The 20,437-nt window shown below is 46.0% G+C and overlaps 1 protein-coding gene across 2 annotated transcripts in view; it reads right to left on the bottom strand.

Annotated features, from left to right (window-relative positions):
• Positions 1-926: 926 nt before the first annotated feature.
• Positions 927-20,437, bottom strand: part of pfas (phosphoribosylformylglycinamidine synthase) — a 31,897-nt gene continuing 12,386 nt past the window's right edge. For both annotated transcript variants that reach the window (XM_079504932.1, XM_079504933.1), the window contains exons 12-28: positions 20,307-20,380; positions 19,709-19,865; positions 18,628-18,689; positions 18,210-18,371; positions 9,784-10,020; positions 9,014-9,244; positions 7,996-8,176; positions 7,277-7,360; positions 5,757-5,912; positions 5,240-5,359; positions 4,948-5,093; positions 3,630-3,837; positions 3,174-3,265; positions 2,901-3,015; positions 2,597-2,746; positions 2,266-2,406; positions 927-1,795 (exon numbers count right to left, since the gene is read on the bottom strand). In XM_079504932.1, the coding sequence (XP_079361058.1) occupies positions 1,485-1,795; positions 2,266-2,406; positions 2,597-2,746; positions 2,901-3,015; positions 3,174-3,265; positions 3,630-3,837; positions 4,948-5,093; positions 5,240-5,359; positions 5,757-5,912; positions 7,277-7,360; positions 7,996-8,176; positions 9,014-9,244; positions 9,784-10,020; positions 18,210-18,371; positions 18,628-18,689; positions 19,709-19,865; positions 20,307-20,380 (2,627 nt within the window). In that variant the 3' untranslated portion in view covers positions 927-1,484. The remainder of the gene's footprint in view (positions 1,796-2,265; positions 2,407-2,596; positions 2,747-2,900; positions 3,016-3,173; positions 3,266-3,629; positions 3,838-4,947; positions 5,094-5,239; positions 5,360-5,756; positions 5,913-7,276; positions 7,361-7,995; positions 8,177-9,013; positions 9,245-9,783; positions 10,021-18,209; positions 18,372-18,627; positions 18,690-19,708; positions 19,866-20,306; positions 20,381-20,437) is intronic.

The following is a 20,437-nucleotide window of genomic DNA, read 5'->3' as shown; positions in this document are numbered from 1 at the left end:
CAAAACATCCTGTAAGAAACAGAAATGGTATTTACAACTACCATACATTACAGTACTGCATAGTTACAATTTACATACTGTACCAAAGCCTTAAGTGGTTGGTAGGTCTGTCTGGTAAAGGGGACCAGTACCACATGTATAATAGCATAATGGTTCTTACTCTTGATCCATCTGGACCCCTTGAAAGTTGAACTGCTGGTTTCTTTCCTACCTGGGGGCCTAGTGCTGCCATTTTCTATTCTTCCAGGACACCTAGTAGCACTGCTGGTTTTCTATATAACCAGGGCGCTTTGTACAGTTGGGTTTATATCAAACAAGGATACTGGTTTTCTATCCTCCAACACGATCTCCGGACCTATCTGATTAAAACATCAACGGCAGAACTTTGGTAGTGCGTATCGTTCGGCCGTAATCGTCGTCCGAAGTTAGTAGGAGGGCCCTATTTTACAAAAAATGCCATAAATCACATGTCCCGGGTGCGTGGTTCAATCAACCAAGTTCCAAAAGCAATTCCATTTTCATCCATAGGGGGCGCCGTAAATGCAAAAAATGTAACAGTTTGTTGCAGATTTTTTTTTTCAGGGGGATAAATCCCCTCCGAATTACTTACGCATGGTCGCAGGGGTGATGTGACATTGTAATTGGTTAGCAAAATTTGCGGGAGGGGCCTATATAAGCGACTGCGGCAACCACATTTCTAGTTATTATTGCTGCTAGGCCCGGGTGGCTGGCTGTCAGCCTACAAAAACCACAACAAAAATCTAAAAAATATATATATATTAATGCTGCTATCCAGGGCATTGTCCTAAAAACAAATGCTACATTTCATGTCAGTACTGTAATATGTAATAATGTAATATTCTATAATAAATATTTTTTTTAATATCATATCATATCCTAAAATGTGTTACACACACACAACCCCATATGTAGAAATATTTTATTCTTTCACAGGTTCAAGTTTTGGCAGGGTTCAGCAGTCAGACAACCAATCATATTCATCAAAAGTTATACAGAGCACCAATCAGGTTGTCTCATCTTAAACGTAGTGTATTTCCATCTGACCTGATTGGCAAAACTATTCTAGAAAATACAGTTAACAGCAATAGAAACTCATGGAATGTATAAAGTCAGCAAGAAACCATCATCTTCTCAAAGTTCTAACTTTTGAGGTACGATAATTATGTAACAAGTTAATAACCGTAGAACGAATATTCAACCGTTTCTGGAAACATTATCACACTGTCAGAGCTGGTATGTGGATTTCACGTCTGCTATTATGATACAATACCAGTGGTTCTCAAACTTTATGGATTTATTTGTTTCCATTAGTACTCTCAGAGTTACAGTCCTGTAAGGGTCCATTTGGAACCTTGCTATAGGAATTGTTAAAGGGAACCGTTAAGGAACCGGAATCATTAAAATCCTAAATACTCAGTAACAACATCACAACACTGACAGTACCATGTCCATACCATTGAAGATCACTTGGCATTGCTGCACCAGGTGGCTGCATTCTTGAACATACGCAACCAGGGTGATGGGCTGAGAGAGGCACGGAACTCACGGGGGGCCCAGGGCCACTGCCAGCCCAGGGTGCAGCGCTCTGGGTGAGGCATCATGGCCAGGTGTCTCCCATCCGGGGAGCAGAGGCCTGCCAGACCGCACGGAGAGCCGTTGGGGTTCAGCGGGTACTCCTCGGTGGGAAGACCCTGGTCGTCCAGGTAGCGGAGAGGAGCCAGCCCTCCAGAGATTATCTGCTCCTGGGCATGTGAGGAACGGAACTGCATCTGACCTGTAGAAGGAAAGCGGTCAGTGCAACTGTGGTGGGCCCAAAACGCATCGGACAGTTTTACCAGATCGAAACCGAACACGCTCCATTGAAGTTAATCACTTCCACCAGATTGATATCAACTGCCCCCCCAACAACGCCTCGTACTGCGAAGTGTAGTAAGCTTGTAGTTTGGGCATTCTCACAATGTTTGCCTCTTTCTTATGTAATATTTATCAATTTGGCCAATTTGGTATTAAAAAGGTTTAAAAGGTCATTCAATTGTAACTTCAGAAATGTGCAGATACACTGTATACACTTATACTGTACTGTATGTTGGTTTGTGTACTGTTCAGTAAGACAGTTGTTGCACAATAAGCACAATAAGGGGGGTCCCGACCCCTAGTTTGGGAAACACTGTACGGTATGGTATGTGATCGGAGCATAATGTTTAATCAATCAATACAAGGCAGATGAAGTGCCAACTCCTCTACCTTCTCCATGTGCGACCCACACTCCCAGGGCTGAGCCCTCCATGCCTTGGAGCCAGACAGACGGTGAGGCTTGGATCCCCACGCAGACGAACCGAGATTCAAACCTGCCAGACTTGTTATGAGTTAGAACCACGTCGGATTCTGGGAAAGGAAAATGCACATGTTACGATTCCCAAAAAAAATCAGCAGTTGTTCTACAGATGACATTCCCACCCTCAGGGATCATTATAAATGTATCTCATCTTACTGATGAGGAGTATTATCGTGCAACATCACCCTTAACTCAAACACTTTGAACATTTCCTTCCCTCCCTCCATCTCTGTCTCCTACCTCCTCCATCGTGCCTCTCTCCAACCCAGCCCAGCAGGGCCAACAGCTGGCAGCCGTTGCACACACCCAGGCTCAGCGTGTCGCTCCGACGACGGAAGCGTTCAAACTCTGCCTTGGCCTGGGGGTTGTACGCTACAGTGGCAGCCCAGCCTTTAATGAATACATACGACATACAGTGTTAGAAGTGTCTGCGTGTGTCCTTCTGCAGATGAATGTGTGTGTGTGTGTGTGTGTGTGTGTGTGTGTGTGTGTGTGTGTGTGTGTGTGTGTGTGTGTGTGTGGGTGGATGGGTGTGCGCGTTTGCCTTTAGCCGATCCCAGAACATCTGCGTAACTGAATCCTCCGACAAACACCACTGCCTTGAAGGGATCCAGGCTCAGGGAGCCAGAACACAGGTCCTGCATGGTCACATCCCAGACCTTGAAAAATGGAGATAAACATATGAAGAGGAGGTGCAGACATTAGAATGAATGAATATGAATGAATGGATGAAGTGCAGGTCCAAGTATTTGTGGGTGAAAGTGTGTGTGTGTGTGTGTGTGTGTGTGTGTGTGTGTGTGTGTGTGTGTGTGTGCACCTCAAATCCGGCCATATAAAGGGATACAGTCATCTCTCTGTCTCCGTTACTGCCCTCTTCCCTGACCACAGCCACACGTGGCTGTCCTGCAGCTGAAGTAAAAAATCACACCCGTGTGAACTGAGTGGTGTAAGGTCTTATATAGACTGATCAACTGTGGTCTGACGTAATGTCTGACGTAATGAAATCACACCCGTGTGAACTGGGTGACCATAGCAACCATGCTCATTTTTTACGAACAGACAGACAGACAGACAGACAGACACGTAAACTCAACAAAGCCAGTTGTAGGAGTGGTTTACACCACTCAAAAAGAAGAACCACATTAAAAACACATAAATAACACAAATACACTCAACAAAAGCTGACTTCCAGGGTTTTGTGGAAAGAATCAAAGGGAAAAGACAAATCAAACTACTGTCCAGTGTCCACCATTCATGCCACCATTCGTCTTACCAAGCTGGCTGATGCCGGGCATCTCTGAGGGGTCAAAGGACACGGTGAAGCAGGGCTGTGTCCGCGTGCTTAGCCCCTCCTCTTCCTGTTTCACACAGTCCTCATTGGCCTGGAGGCGCTCCAGCTGGAAACTGGTGCTCTCCCACAGCGCTCTGAGGCCGGGCAGCCGCTCGCTCAACACTTCCTGTCCGTCCACATGAACGACGACCTGGCAGAACAGGAGGCAAATGGCAGGTCTTTAAAGGTACAGTGAAAATGGGCCTTTAACGGACCCATACTGAGGCCGATTTCTAAATCAGTGGTTCTCAAAATGTTCGTGCCAAGGATCCCCACAATGATATACGTATGGTATTTCCCATCTGAAAATGTTTTGTAGCAGGGACCCCCAGAAGAGAAGAGTTGTGCTAAAAATGCTAAATTATTCCACTCAAAAATGGCAGATGTACAAGCTTACAGGGTGGCACAAATTGACGTGTGGTGAGCTTGTAGTTCTATTTTTGAGACCACTATTCTAAAGCCAAAGATTTTTTTGCGCTATATACCCGTGTGAAGAGACTGAGGGCAGTATTATGCGTGTCTTAAGTACCAGGTCTTATTACTTAACTTAAGACTTGGAGGCATGATCAATGCCATTTGGCTATTCTGAGTGGCCAAACAGCATTGACCACGCCTCCAGGTCTTAAGTTAAGTAATAAGACCTGGTACTTAAGACACGCATAATACTGCCCTGAGGGTCACTCTTATCATCGTACATCATCATACATCATCTCATTCCGGCTAATCAGAATTTGCATCCTCACCTTTGCCTTCAATGTTTGTGTTACGCAAATGTTTGTGTTTACACTATGACGTAAAATTGTCCTTTCATTGTCAATGGGAATTCAATGATTGTGTAGGACAAAGTTTATGCACACACACTAAAAGCTGGACATAGGTAGGGGCTAGCACCCCTCAAAAATCTCAACAACACAGGATGCTTCCCCGGTTCTAATGGGTTAAGTAGATGCTGTCAGTAAATTAGAATAAAATGAATGTCACAGACCTGAAAGACTTACTGACCCGGTGATGTAATGGATGTGTTGTGGGTTGATTATTCTGTGAATAGGATGGGGGGGAGGGAGGGGGTTTTGTGTGTGTGTGTGTGCGCGCGCGTGCGTGTGTGCGTGTGAGTGTATTGAGTTCAATTTTGTATACTGTAAAATGACTGCTGTTTTTGCTTGATCAGAAAACAAATAAAAAATTGAATGAGAAAAAAAAGAATAAAATGAATATCAAATAAAAATGTATGCTCCAATGTAGAACAGTTTGAGAGCCTCACCATGGCCTCCGGGCCAAAGCCACAAGTTCTGCCGATACGGTGACACTGTATCCCTGCATCGGTGTACCTCTGGTGCACCGTCTCCACGTCAGCCTCCGATACCTCCAGAACCAAGCCCAGCTCCTCGTTGAACAGGAGCTCAATGGCTGCACAGCAGACAGCATGGAGGAAGAATGGACAATAGTTATAGTGTGTGTGCGTGTGTGTGTGTGTGTGTGTGTATATAAATAGGTCTATGCCAGGTCTATAAATGATAGACTACAAGAGGAGAGGAGAAAACTGTTCCTCCAACCTGTAACTCCTTGTGATGACAATTCCACTTCAATTCCACGATTTCCTGCAAATGCCATCTCAAGCACACAAGTGATGAGTCCGCCATCACTGATGTCATGCCCTGCACTCAGCAGGCGGTCTGGCAATAGAAAACAAAATGTAACAAAACAAATAATTAAAATATAGTAATAATTAATCAAATCACCATACAAGATATCTCACCCTTAAGCTAAAATGTCCAATTGCAGATATGACAAACTCTAAATGCACCGATTGCCATGAAACTTGCAGAGTGCATGCATGCTTCCTGGAGGACAAATCCAAATCTGAGTGACCCCATGTTTTTTACTCTAGCACCATCCTCAGGCCAAAATGTAAACTTTGCAGTTGCACACAAGATATCTCACAATGTAATAGACAAGATTGCTGCACTCGTGAGGGCTCTGGGCTTTAAAGATAGCAATGTCAGTCAGTTCAAAAAAGAGCCAGTGCTGTAGGGAGATGGAAGTGTAGCGGTAAGGGATGTGCAAACTGACCATGTATGAGTGTCTGCGTGGTGTTGAAGCAGCCACTCAGTGCCTCTGGGTGGTCCAGGTCAGGACAGAGGTCTCCCAGCTGGCCGTAACACTGAGCCAGGGCAGAGCCCCCGAGGCGATGACGGTCCGGAGTCACAGGAACCCACAGCAACACACCTGGGAAATACGATACGAGATATAGGTGAGCAAATGATGAATGTGCATGTGCTACAGTATAATTATGCAGAGTATGCAAAGTTATACCACAGCACTTCTGTCCGTCCAATACCAAAAGATACAGTGTCCATAAGGTATCTTCAGTAGAATAATTATATTCAAGAAGTTGCCATTATCATAAGATGCTGTGTTACTATAAAAAATAAATGTCTTTGAATTAACACAAAAAGCAGATATCGTATTAATCATAAAATACTCATATCATATATCATACATATAATCATATTATGTCCACACTTGGCCTATTTTACTCAACATTACAATTATTTTGAGTCATTACCTAAGTAATTACTCATTAGCATCCTTGTTTAACAAAATAAAATAAAGCGTGTGTACTGTATGAGTCACACTCTCCCAGCAGGCTTCTAAAAAACTATTAAGCAGTAGCCCTCCTGGGGCCCAATATTCATAGCGGGAAGGATTTTATAGCTCAATACATTGTGTAGTACAGAAATTGTTTTTGCACTAGTACATTGCCTCGCCTAAAACGGCTGTAATATATAATCTTGTTGAGAAAAATAAGGGAACACTTCATTATTCTTGCACGTCTCTGCTATGCTGCTACAGCAGCTCATTAAAGCCTGTATATAGCCTACTAGATCATCTGTTTAAAATACTGGCTGGAACAGGTACAGACTGCCTCCAACCAGTATCCCATGTTACCGAGATAAGAAGGGAGAATGCTATTCATTGTCTGCAGTGATGAATTGAGAACAACAAATTATGAATCACAGGTAAGATGCCCTAAAGGGCGAGGTCGCATGCACGCATCCACCTGGGTGACGGTAGATTGCTGGGCGAGCGCTGGCACTTTGGCATGGGGGGGTCAGATCATCATATGAAATGAAGTCTGTACTGGCATATGGAGCGTGTCTTGAGTGTACAGGGTTTGATGAGGTCAGATCAACATATGGAATGTCAGAACAGGTCAGCTCCATATATGGAGATCTAAGGGTGGCAGCGGGGGCAGTGTCTTGAGTGTACAGGGTTTGATGAGGGTCCAGGTAGGGCCGGGCCTTCATTTTTGGGCCTGTTGAGAACTCTAGTTTTCGCCGGCTGCTGGGAGCGGCTGCACTAATAACTTTAGGGTGGCCTGTCTATAGTTTGAATGGACCGGAATCAGTCCAAAGGGAGACATCGAAGAGGAAGGACGGGTGGGGAAGGATCAACATATGGAATGTCAGAACAGGTCAGCTCCATATATGGAGATGATGCCTTCTGTTGCAATTGAGCTGGACGTTATAATTGAATGCAAATGTATTTTACATCTCTTGAGACAGACAGACAGAGAGAGAGAGAAAAACCTTTTCCATCTGGATTCTCGAGATCTGGAGTGACAGTGGCTGTGATGTCAGGACACACTGCATACACAGAGATAACTAGGGCACCTGTAACACAGACACAAAGCATATGCTCATGAACAACACACTGACTCACACACACACTCACCGCAGCACACCCACAGTCTACTTGACATTGATATACAGTACAAACACACAAATGCAGACCATTTACACACATTCACATAGACAATGATACCCCCAAAGGCAAGAGTCTGTTAATGCCTACATTGTAAAAAAGAAATCACACCCGTGTGAACTGAGTGGTGCAGTGACGTCACACACTAACCATAGCAACCATGCTCACCTGTGCGTGGGGCCACGTACAGGTACACGGGTACATACACGGGTACACGGGTACAGACAAAGCTGGTTGTTGGAGTGGTTTGCACCACTCAAAAAATTATGACATGTGTGAAGTGAGGGGCGCTCTTATCATCATACATCACATTCCGTGCTCAGCCAATCAAATCATCACAAAAGTCATTACAGCCAATCACTTTTGGCGTCTTCACTTTCCTGCCCTCAAATTTACCTTCAATATGTTTGCTCAGCCAATCAAATCATTGTTATGGGGTGATCAGCCAATCACAAGCCAATGTTTGTGTTCACACAAACACACAAATCTGGGCATAGGAGGGCTAGCGCCCCTCAAAAATGTATTGTAAATTACGAGACAGTACCTGGTGCTTTCACGGTCTCCTTCCCCACTCTTGCAGCCATACTCAAAGAGTCCTTTCCTCCGTCGATGGCCACTCCCAGACGACCCATGACTTCACACATGGCCTTGCAGGCGTCCCACAGACTTGCCCCCTCACCAGGAAGCTTGGCAGCCCACATCCAGTTACCACTACACTTCACATCCTGAAACACACAGACGCAACTTTTACGATGTTGCTTCAACGTCGCTCCAGCATGATGGCCATAGGCCAAGCCATCTAGAACAGGGTTTGTTTCCAAGTCTATGCATCGTACTTTATTTCCAACCAAAAGCAGACCCATCACACTCACAGCTCATGCCTCTACGTGCATGTAATCACAAAACAGAAGCACCTCAGGCCAAGGAAACCTGAAATGCCTGGTAAAAATGAAACGAGGAGGAGGACAGGGAAGTTACCTGGGTTGATGAGGAGTGTTCTAATAATCGAGCTGAGTGTAAAGTGTCCGTACACATTTGATTGGCGTCATGCTTCAAATTCAGAGCTTGCCACCGAGAAGGCAGTTGGTTGGATCGGCAGTTCTAGACAACAGACGAACCGCATGTATCGCAGGTCCTCTGCAGTCTGCATGCGTGTATCGCAGGTCCTCTGCCATACCCACGCAGAGTTTTCAAGATATGCACGCAGCCATGCACAGTCGCACACAAGCATGCAGAGATTTGCAGGGCTATCTTATATTATAAGTGATTATGAAAAAAATACGCATTTCAGATCTGAGATGTACATGGAATAGCTTAGGGAAAGACAATGCAAACACAGGGCACCAAAATTATTTTGTACATGCACTAACTGGTGGAGCCACTAGGGGCCCTCAAAGCCAATTTTCAATTCTTCAACATTTTTTCTTTTCTTTTTTCTCTCTCATTTCTTTTTTTTTTTTTACTCTTATCTAGTTTTTAATGAAAAAAATGATGAGAGTCTGGTTCCACTTTGCCCAAAGAATGATGTTGTGAACTCACCTATACGATTCCATTAGCCTTACCTTGAGGGCTGTTACTTTGGCAAACACCAGATTGGTCAGAGCTTCTCCCACAGCCATGCGAGCGCCGGCCACGGGGGAGACCAGGCCTTTGATTGGCTGCTCTCCGACTGCGGTCGCCGCTCCCTCCAGGCCGAACGGAGACAGGGCAACAACAGCCACATCGGCCAATGGGGTGTGAAGAGGGCCGACGCACTGTTGCTGGGCAACAAGACCGGTCACAGAGCGGTCCACCTGAGGGTGTGAGAGAGAGGAGACAGAGGGAGCATGAATGTCACACAGCAGCAGTCGGCAAAAAGTACAAGTAAAGAACTCTTGGATGTTTAACCCATTCTGGGCGGGAACCCCTTTTGGTGCTATAACCCTTCTGGACGGGAACCCCTCTTGGGGTTCTGTACAGTATGTACAGTATTCAAAAATTACAAATATTTGATGCTGGTATATAAATATTTGTTTTTCAGAAAACTTAGGTCAGGTTTTCAAGGCATTTTTAGAATCGGCCTCAGTCCAAAATGGGTTAAAGCACAGCTTTAAGAGCACAACAGATATATGAATGTGAGAAGAAACACACACTACACAGCATTGTGTTATTATTCTACTTGTGAAAGAACACGTTCACTCTTCCTTTGGAATTAATAGACTGCAACCTGCTTCCGGTCTCCTAAAAAGACGTCCGCCCACTTCACGCAGATACGGGAAGTAAACCAGAGACAGCATGACTTGCTATTAGAGTATCTAATGTCCTATAAAAGGTACATAACCCACACTCTCACCTTGTTGGTTAGGTAGCGCTTTGAGGCCACGGCAGGCAGACGTAGAACTCTGTCCAGGGCGTCTCTAACATTCAGGCCCACAGGGAGGGAGAGGGGCTGGAGGACTGGGGCCGAGCGCTCCATAACAAACTCCTTCTGGGGCATTTTCCCCAAAACCCACTCCAGCTGCAGGTCAACAGGAGAGCGCCCCCTGCTGTTCTGATCTCCTCTTCCTCCCTCATCGTCCACCAGCACAATCTATAAAAGTATTATAAACACACGTTTTAAATATCACAATAGTAACTTTGATGATCTTTCTTGATCACCCCTCATAGAATCCACATCTGACAGAAGTAGTATAGAAGTATAACCGTGGCTGATCTGTTTAGAGGACAGGCGTTGAACTGGTGACTGGGTACAGGTTATATGTTGAACTGGTGACGGTACAGGTTATATGTTGAACTGGTGATGGTACAGGTTATATGTTGAACTGGTGACGGTACAGGTTATATGTTGAACTGGTGTCTGGGTACAGGTTATATGTTGAACAGGTTATGTTTCATTCCTTACTGACTGCCAGTAGGCAGTAAACAATAGTGAATATACCTCTCGCGCTCCGCGTAGGTCGAGTCTTAATATAAACAAAGTCATGTGACGTGTAGGCTGACCGTGCGTATATAAGCACGTGACAGCCCACACCCGGCCTCTTTTTTCTTCTCGCTACCTGACGTGAGTATCGTAGGTAAGTGTAGCTCCTAGAATCTGTACATCAGTTCTGTATTGCAGGTCCAAAGAGTTGTTAAGACACTATATGTGTCGTGGTGTTGACATCCTGCCTGTGGCTATTGCCGAGAGCGCAAATTGTTGTCCTCTCAAGGCTGTGGTTGTCAAATTATCACCATTTCTCTTTGTTTGTCTTGAGGATCCCTAGCTACAAACACTCTCATGTATTGTTGTTAAAGGGCTTCCTCCACACACTGGGGGTTGGCCGCGTGCTGCCGGTTTCCCACAGCACTCGCCTAATTTACCTAGTTATAATTGTTTGTTTGATAATTAAACTATATTATTTAATTCTTAATTGGATTAAGAATATATAAATAGATTCAGATTACTGGAGGTTCCCACATGGTCTGTGCCTGCACAGTCCTCGCTGGGATTGCCTAGTTAAATATCTGATTGACATTTTTGTTTGATGATTAATCTAATCAATTAATTCATCTAAATAACTTAATTTGTTTTAAAAATTCAGATTACTGGAGGTTCCCACATGGTCTGTGCCTGCACAGTCCTCGCTGGGATTGCCTAGTTAAATATCTGATTGACATTTTTGTTTGATGATTAATCTAATCCATTAATTCATCTAAATAACTTAATTTGTTTAAAACAAATTCAGATTACTGGAGGTTCCCACATGGTCTGTGCCTGCACAGTCCTCGCTGGGATTGCCTAGTTAAATATCTGATTGACATTTTTGTTTGATGATTAATCTAATTAATTAGTTAATCTAAATAACTTAATTTGTTTAAAACAAATTCAGATTACTGGAGGTTCCCACATGGTCTGTGCCTGCACAGTCCTCGCTGGGATTGCCTAGTTAAATATCTGATTGACATTTTTGTTTGATGATTAATCTAATTAATTAGTTAATCTAAATAACTTAATTTGTTTAAAACAAATTCAGATTACTGGAGGTTCCCACGCGGTCTGTGCCTGCACAGTCCTCGCTGGGATTGCCTAGTTAAATATCTGATTGACATTTTTTGTTTGATGATTAATCTAATTAATTAGTTAATCTAAATAACTTAATTTGTTTAAAACAAATTCAGATTACTGGAGGTTCCCACGCGGTCTGTGCCTGCACAGCCCTCGCTGGGATTGCCTAGTTAAATATCTGATGGACATTTGTTGTTTGATGATTAATCTAATCAATTAATTCATCTAAATAACTGAATTGTTTAAAAAATTCAGATTACTGGAGGTTCCCACGCGGTCTGTGCCTGCACAGCCCTCGCTGGGATTGCCTAGTTAAATATCTGATTGACATTTTTGTTTGATGATTAATCTAATCAATTAATTCATCTAAATAACTTAATTTGTTTTAAAAATTCAGATTACTGGAGGTTCCCACATGGTCTGTGCCTGCACAGTCCTCGCTGGGATTGCCTAGTTAAATATCTGATTGACATTTTTGTTTGATGATTAATCTAATCCATTAATTCATCTAAATAACTTAATTTGTTTAAAACAAATTCAGATTACTGGAGGTTCCCACATGGTCTGTGCCTGCACAGTCCTCGCTGGGATTGCCTAGTTAAATATCTGATTGACATTTTTGTTTGATGATTAATCTAATTAATTAGTTAATCTAAATAACTTAATTTGTTTAAAACAAATTCAGATTACTGGAGGTTCCCACATGGTCTGTGCCTGCCCAGTCCTCGCTGGGATTGCCTAGTTAAATATCTGATTGACATTTTTGTTTGATGATTAATCTAATTAATTAGTTAATCTAAATAACTTAATTTGTTTAAAACAAATTCAGATTACTGGAGGTTCCCACGCGGTCTGTGCCTGCACAGTCCTCGCTGGGATTGCCTAGTTAAATATCTGATTGACATTTTTTGTTTGATGATTAATCTAATTAATTAGTTAATCTAAATAACTTAATTTGTTTAAAACAAATTCAGATTACTGGAGGTTCCCACGTGGTCTGTGCCTGCACAGCCCTCGCTGGGATTGCCTAGTTAAATATCTGATGGACATTTGTTGTTTGATGATAAATCTAATCAATTAATTCATCTAAATAACTGAATTGTTTAAAAAATTCAGATTACTGGAGGTTCCCACGCGGTCTGTGCCTGCACAGCCCTCGCTGGGATTGCCTAGTTAAATATCTGATGGACATTTGTTGTTTGATGATTAATCTAATCAATTAATTCATCTAAATAACTGAATTGTTTAAAAAATTCAGATTACTGGAGGTTCCCACGCGGTCTGTGCCTGCACAGTCCTCGCTGGGATTGCCTAGTTGAATATCTGATTGACATTTTTGTTTGATGATTAATCTAATTAATTAGTTAATCTAAATAACTTAAATTGTTTAAAGACAATTCAGATTACTAGAGGTTCCCACATGGTCTGTGCCTGCACAGTCCTCGCTGGGATTGCCTAGTTAAATATCTGATTGACATTATTGTTTGATTAATCTAATTAATCAATCTAAATAAGCTGGAGGTTCCCACGCATTCTGTGGCTGCACAGCTCTCGCGGGGATTGCCCAGTTAAGTGTCAAATTGACATTAAGCTAACAGCAGGCCATCTTAGCCTGACCGGTTAGCTACTCTGTTTGCTGGAGGTTACTGACGCGTTCTGTGATCGTACAGTTCTCGCTGGTATTGCCTGGCTATACAACTGGCTTGAGACTACTGAGCTATGGCGTGTACGTCCTGTAGCGCTCAGCTCCAAGTCGACGATGGTCCGACATGCTTGGGGGTCGGTCATCTCAGGGAAGCCCTGACTGACCCATGTATGAACTGTGGCACTCTACCACTCTCTGTGAGAGAGGCTAGGCTGCGTGAGGTGGAGAACCTCCTGGTCAAAGGAAACCTCCCACCTTCTGGGGTCCCCGCTGGGGTCCCTTCTGATGGGAAGGTGAAGCGCAAACGCGGGTCTCGCGCAGAGCGCGGTCACCTGGCCCGGAAGAGTTCAACGGCGGCTGTCACGACTGCTCCATATCGCCATGAAATGGACGATTTGAGGGCTGAAATAGAGCGCCTTAAGGCAATAGTACGGCCACCTCCTCCCCCGCCACAGGCGGTCCAGCAGCCACCGGCTCCTCCGCCACAGGCGGTCCAGGAGCCGGAGGGCGATGATGACCTAGAATTAGATTACGGTTATGATGATGATGACGCCATGTCAACTAGAGCTTCAGACTCTATGTTCCAGGACGAGGATGATATCCCCAGGGGGGGCCCCTCCCCCGAACGGGTGTGGCTTGCTCAGGCGCCTATGTCTGACAGTTGCAGACAGGCGCTACGGAAGCTGCCGGTGGTGCCGGGCCAGTTGTTTGGCCCGGAGGCAAACGAGGCACTGCAGCGTAGGCAGCAGTCAAGGCAGCCTCAGAGGACTGGGGTCAACGGGCCAGAGGCTCGAGGGCACCGCCCGGTCGACCCTCTAAGCCACGTGGCGCACGGGATCCGCGACGCCTGGGCTACTTGAATCCTCAGCCGCAGACCTGGCAACGTGACCAGGCGGCAGCAGGCGGAGGGCAATATCAGCCCAGAGGTGGGCAGCGGCTTCGCCAGCCCCAGCGTGGGCGAGGACATAGCCGGTGCCGGGCAGACCATGCCAGGGATGCATGGGTCGTTACAACAATGTCCCAAGGTTACAGGCTGCAGTTCCGCCGCCGACCCCCACCACCTTCACGGGTCAGGGTGACTTCAGTCACAGACCCTGTGAAGGCCCGGTGTTTGTCTCAAGAGGTGGCCAAGCTCTTGGACAAACGAGCAATAACAACGGTTCACCCACGTTCACAGAACGAAGGGTTCTACTCCACCTACTTTCTGATCCCAAGGAAAGAAGGGTCTCTCAGGCCTATACTAGACCTAAGAGGGTTAAAGGTACCTCAAGGTCCTTCCGTTTCGGATGCTTCGCACAGTCGACGTCCTACAGGCTATCACACAGGGGGAGTGGTTCACCACAATAGACCTCAAAGATGCCTACTTTCATGTGCCTATACATCCAGAGCACAGAAAGTACGTACGCTTTGCCTTTCAAGGCAAAGTCTACCAGTTTGCCGTTCTGCCGTTCGGCCTGTCTCTGGCTCCCCGCATCTTCACAAGGTGTATGAGGGCAGCCTTAACGTCGCTATGCCTGTCGGGAGTGAAGATACTTCCCTACCTAGACGATTGGCTCATTTGCGCCCCCTCGTTCAGGGAGGCGGAACAGGTGACGTCCAGAGTCCTCGCTCACATCGAGGCACTGGGCATGACCGTAAACCTCGAAAAGAGCTCGTTGCTTCCAACGCAACAGACCACCTTCCTCGGCATGTCCCTAGCTTCGGTATCGATGCAGGCACGACCGACTGCACAGAGGGTGGGGAGAATTCAGAACCTCCTGCGGTCTTTCCGCCTGGGGGCGAGGTTGACCGTCCTAACATGGCTCAGACTGCTCGGCATGCTGACTGCAGTCTCAGCAATCACTCCTCTGGGGCTGCTACATCTACGCCCATTACAGAGGGGTTCAATGGCCTTCACATGGACCCCTGTCTACACAGGGGGGTCAAGGTCAGAGTCACTCGCAGGTGCCTTGGTTATCTCCGCCGCTGGCGGGACAATGCATTCCTGCTGAGTGGAGTCCCTCTCGGCTTGGTCCCGGCGAGACGAGAGGTGGTGACAACAGATGCCTCGCCTCAAGGTTGGGGCGCGGTATGGCAGAGGAGGTCAGTCCAGGGGGTATGGCGCTCTCGATGGAGAGGACGCCATATCAATGTGCTAGAACTCCGGACTGTTTCCCTGGCGCTGAAGCACTTCTTGCCCTTTCTCAGGGGGAAGCACGTGCTCATTCGGACAGACAGCACCTCAGTGGTGTTTCATGTCAACCATCAGGGAGGGACCAGGTCTCTGGAGTCCCTGAGGGAAGCCCATCGCCTGTGGACGTGGGCTTATCCTCTACTTTCCTCGATGAGGGCTATGCACCTGCCAGGCAGATTAAACTCTGTGGCAGATGATCTGTCTCGTCAGAGACTGCCCCCTGGGGAGTGGAGATTGCACCCCCAGGTGGCACAGTTGATATCGGATCGGCACGGAGTAGCCTACGTAGATCCATTCGCCTCAAAAGGCACGGCTCATTGTCCTCTGTGGTTCAGCCTGGCAGAGACCAGTGCCCCACTCGGGATGGACGCTCTCGCCAACGCTTGGCCGAGAGCGCTCCTTTATGCATTTCCCCCGATCCACCTGTTGTTGCCTGTGCTTCACAGGGTGAGATCGTCAGATGACAGAGTTCTCTTGGTGGCCCCCAGGTGGCCCTCGGGAATATGGTATTCAACGCTCCTCAGTCTGTTGAACGGGGATCGATGGCAGCTTCCAGTGAGGATAGACCTCCTGTCCCAGCTGGACGGGAAGGTGTGGCATCCATCGCCGAGCCTCCTTCAGCTTTGGGTATGGCCACTGAAAGGGATCAGTCACTCTTGAGTGGGCTAGGCCCCTCAATATGTGAGACCTTGCGAAATGCAAGGGCCCCTTCCACAAGGTTGGTGTACTCTAATTGCTGGGCTGCTTTCTCATTATGGTGCAGCGACAGGGGTCTGGACCCAGTCTCTTGCCCTATACAACACGTACTACATTATTTACAGTGTCTACTGGATGCCGGCCGTGCAGCCTCCACCTTGAAGGTGCACACGGCCGCTATATCCCTCAATCATAGCCATATTGATGGCAGGTCAGTTGGTGCGCATTACTGGGTGACACAGTTTCTGCGCGGTGCCAAGAGGTTACGCCCCCCTAGGGTGAGGCGTACTGCAGCTTGGGACCTGCCTCTGGTCCTGCAGGCATTGAGCAGGGCGCCCTTTGAGCCTATGGCTGGGTCGTCCTTGAGCTCGTTATCGATTAAGACTGCCTTTCTGTTACGACAGTTACGACAGCTAAGCGTGTGAGTGAGCTCCACGCACTTTCTATTAGCCCCGCATGCCTTCGGTGGAAGGCTAGTGGCTGGGGTCACACTTTGGCCGAATGTGTCATTCATGCCTAAGGTTCTGCCCCCCGATTATGTTAACCAGGCCATAGAGTTGGCGGCATTCCATCCTCCCCCGTTTACATCCGAGGCGGAGGAAAGGGCCCACTTACTGTGTCCAGTCCGTGCGTTGCAACTGTACATTCAGGCAACACGGGATATTAGACGCTCAGAGCAACTGTTTGTGTGCTACGGCGGAAAGAATAGAGGAGGCGCGCTGTCTAAACAGCGGCTATCCCACTGGGCAGTGGATGCGATTAAGAAGGCTTATGAAGCATCTGGTAAACCTGCCCCCTCCGAGGTCATCTGCCATTCTACCAGGGGCGTTGCCACGTCCTGGGCGGCGATGAGAGGGGTGTCACTGGCGGACGTCTGTGCGGCGGCGTCTTGGACAGCCCCTTGCACTTTCTCGAGGTTCTATCGCCTTGATGTGGCCTCTGGATCCTCACTGACGTCAGCGATCCTGCCACTGGCTGCTACGGCAGTTTAGTAGGTTGGTTCGATTCCTCGTGACACTTCTGGTATGAGTCATCCACTATTGTTTACTGCCTACTGGCAGTCAGTAAGGAATGAAACATAACGCAAGTTACGAATGTAACTATGGTTATGTGAATTCCTGGATGACTGCCAGTAATACCGGTCACTCGGAATCTTTCAGGGCGAGAAGATTCTTAAGAGGCCGGGTGTGGGCTGTCACGTGCTTATATAGCCTACCGGGACGCACTGTCAGCCTACACGTCACATGACTTTGTTTATATTAAGACTCGACCTACGCGGAGCGCGAGAGGTATATTCACTATTGTTTACTGCCTACTGGCAGTCATCCAGGAATTCACATAACCATAGTTACATTCGTAACTTGCGTTATATGTTGAACTGGTGACGGTACAGGTTATATGTTGAACTGGTGATGGTACAGGTTATATGTTGAACTGGTGACTGGGTACAGGTTATATGTTGAACTGGTGACGGTACAGGTTATATGTTGAACTGGTGATGGTACAGGTTATATGTTGAACTGGTGATGGTACAGGTTATATGTTGAACTGGTGTCGGTACAGGTTATATGTTGAACTGGTGACGGTACAGGTTATATGTTGAACTGGTGATGGTACAGGTTATATGTTGAACTGGTGATGGTACAGGTTATATGTTGAACTGGTGATGGTACAGGTTATATGTTGAACTGGTGATGGTACAGGTTATATGTTGAACTGGTGATGGTACAGGTTATATGTTGAACTGGTGACGGTACAGGTTATATGTTGAACTGGTGATGGTACAGGTTATATGTTGAACTGGTGATGGTACAGGTTATATGTTGAACTGGTGATGGTACAGGTTATATGTTGAACTGGTGTCGGTACAGGTTATATGTTGAACTGGTGATGGTACAGGTTATATGTTGAACTGGTGATGGTACAGGTTATATGTTGAACTGGTGATGGTACAGGTTATATGTTGAACTGGTGATGGTACAGGTTATATGTTGAACTGGTGATGGTACAGGTTATATGTTGAACTGGTGATGGTACATGTTATATGTTGAACTGGTGACGGTACAGGTTATATGTTGAACTGGTGATGGTACAGGTTATATGTTGAACTGGTGATGGTACAGGTTATATGTTGAACTGGTGACGGTACAGGTTATATGTTGAACTGGTGATGGTACAGGTTATATGTTGAACTGGTGATGGTACAGGTTAAACACGTACCTTTCCGTCTCCAGTGATGTTTCCTACGAAGTCGACAGGGCACTTCTCTCTCTGACACACCCTCTCCAGGTAGGGCCGGTCTGCCGGGCGCAGCAGGAGGGCATTGCTCTCCTGGTACTCTGCACCCCAGAGCTCTAACACACTCAGTGTGGGGTCTCCTTTCTGTGGAGAGAGTGAGACAGCATAATAATAATAAACCTGAAACTATCAGCAATTATCCGTACATTAGCATAATAATAATAAGCCTGAGATTATCTTCAAAAGGTCATGACTATGGAGGACTCTCACCAAGGCAATAAACATGTTTGGGTGTAGAAAATAAAATACTGCCTATGTATACGTGCAGGCTGTAAGTTTGTGTGTGTGTGTGTGTGTGTGTGTGTGTGTGTGTGTGTGTGTGTGTGTGTGTGTGTATTACCTTAAATCTACTGCAGTAGATGACAGCTCCTGCTGGCTCACTCAACTCCTTCAGCACATTGCCTGAAAACAACAACACCGTCAGCATCTCACCTACAATCCTCTAAAAAACACAGCATTCAATATCAATTATAAGAAAATAACCGCGTGACCAGGGAATGTTACAGCCTGTCCAGTTTCCATAATTGTCAAATACTAAATAAGTCTTCTATTTTCCTGATTCATACATTAACATAACTACAGTAACATATTTTTGTCACTCAGGTAACCACTAATTACGAACCAGACTATTTCTGCGAGTGTGGATTTCAATATATTTTTAGCTGTGAACAAATTCTACTCGCCTGTTCTTGTTAGAGAATTAATATACTCTCACATGAAAAGGTCTTGGCAAAGCAGAATGATTATTTAGTGTGATTATTCGGTGCCTGGTATGATAATAAAAGGGGGGAAAAAAAGTCTTATGCACAGCTGAGTAGGTTCTTAAGGGTAGTATATTAGAAGATTAAATGGTCTACTGTAGGAGCCAAATGGTTTTTATTTGCATTTGTGTACTGGATTGAGTGATGGGCATATTGATAGGCTTGATAGATGCTATCAGTCACAACATCTTCCATCTCATCTCTTAACCCATTACAACCGGGAAAGCTGCTATTGCAAACCGGGTACATCTGCTATAGAGTGTCGCAGTCGCGCCCCCGGACCCGGAAAATAAATCCCCGTTCATTTTCCTCATAGACTTTTCAGAAAGTATTTATTTAAAGACGTTTACGCCGCGGACAAAGCCAACTCTTGTCGTGACAAATCATGACAACAAAATGGCAGGTTATTTGTTTGGTCCAAAATATTGTGTTTGTCACGACAAGAGTTGGCTTTGTACGACGCTTATAAGGTCTTTAAATAAATACGTTTTGAAATGTCTATGGGAAAAATGCATTGGGAACTGTTTCCTGGGCCTGGCGTCGTCATGAAAGGGGGCAGGACTGCACCGCTCTATTGCATCTTGAAAGTGTGAGAACTACTGATTTAGAATGCATTGGTAGAATGGGCCTCAGGTCTTAATGGGTAAAAACAAAGCGTACCGTTTCCGCCTGCTCCCTGATCATGTATGCTACAGATGGGGTTTCCTCCAGCTCTCTCCAGGCAGGCCCTGAGAGCTCTGTTCATCTTCTGCTCCATCTCAGCATCTCCTCTCTGGACCGCACATAGGTCCCTGGCACTGGAGTTATCCCCCTGGACCTACACACACACACACAACCCATTTACTCTAACGTTCTGTACACACAGGTCCCGGTCACTGGAGGCGGTGGTGGCTCAGGGGTAGAGTGACTGGATGGTAACCGTAAGGTTGCCAGTTCGAACACGGGCTCCCCCAGAGTTACTGTCGAAGTGAACTTGAGCAAGACTCTGAACCCCTAATTGCTCCTGATGTGCTGGTTGGTGCCTTGCATGGTTTCCGTTGCCATCGGTGTATGAATGTGTGTGTGAATGGGTGAATGTAATGCACAATCTCTGTAAAGCGCCTTGGATAAAGGCGCTATATAAATGCACCATTTACCATTTACTGGAGTTATCCCCATGGACCTACCTACACACACGTACAACACATTACTGTCTGTAACCTTCTGCACAGCAGCAGACGTGGTTTATTTATTAGAGGACAAGCCGTAGTGCCCGTACTTGTATAGAAGAGGCCGCTCCTCCTCCCACGCCAATTCTGTACACTGGCCCTCCGATCTTTACCACCTCCATTTCTGACGAGACACAATGGATGAGCAGAGGAATATATTGAATTCAATAATAAACACAAT

The sequence above is a fragment of the Electrona antarctica genome (genome assembly GCF_951216825.1).
Source record: "Electrona antarctica genome assembly, chromosome: 7".
Lineage (NCBI taxonomy): Eukaryota > Metazoa > Chordata > Actinopteri > Myctophiformes > Myctophidae > Electrona > Electrona antarctica.
This window is presented reverse-complemented; position numbering and strand designations above follow the sequence as displayed.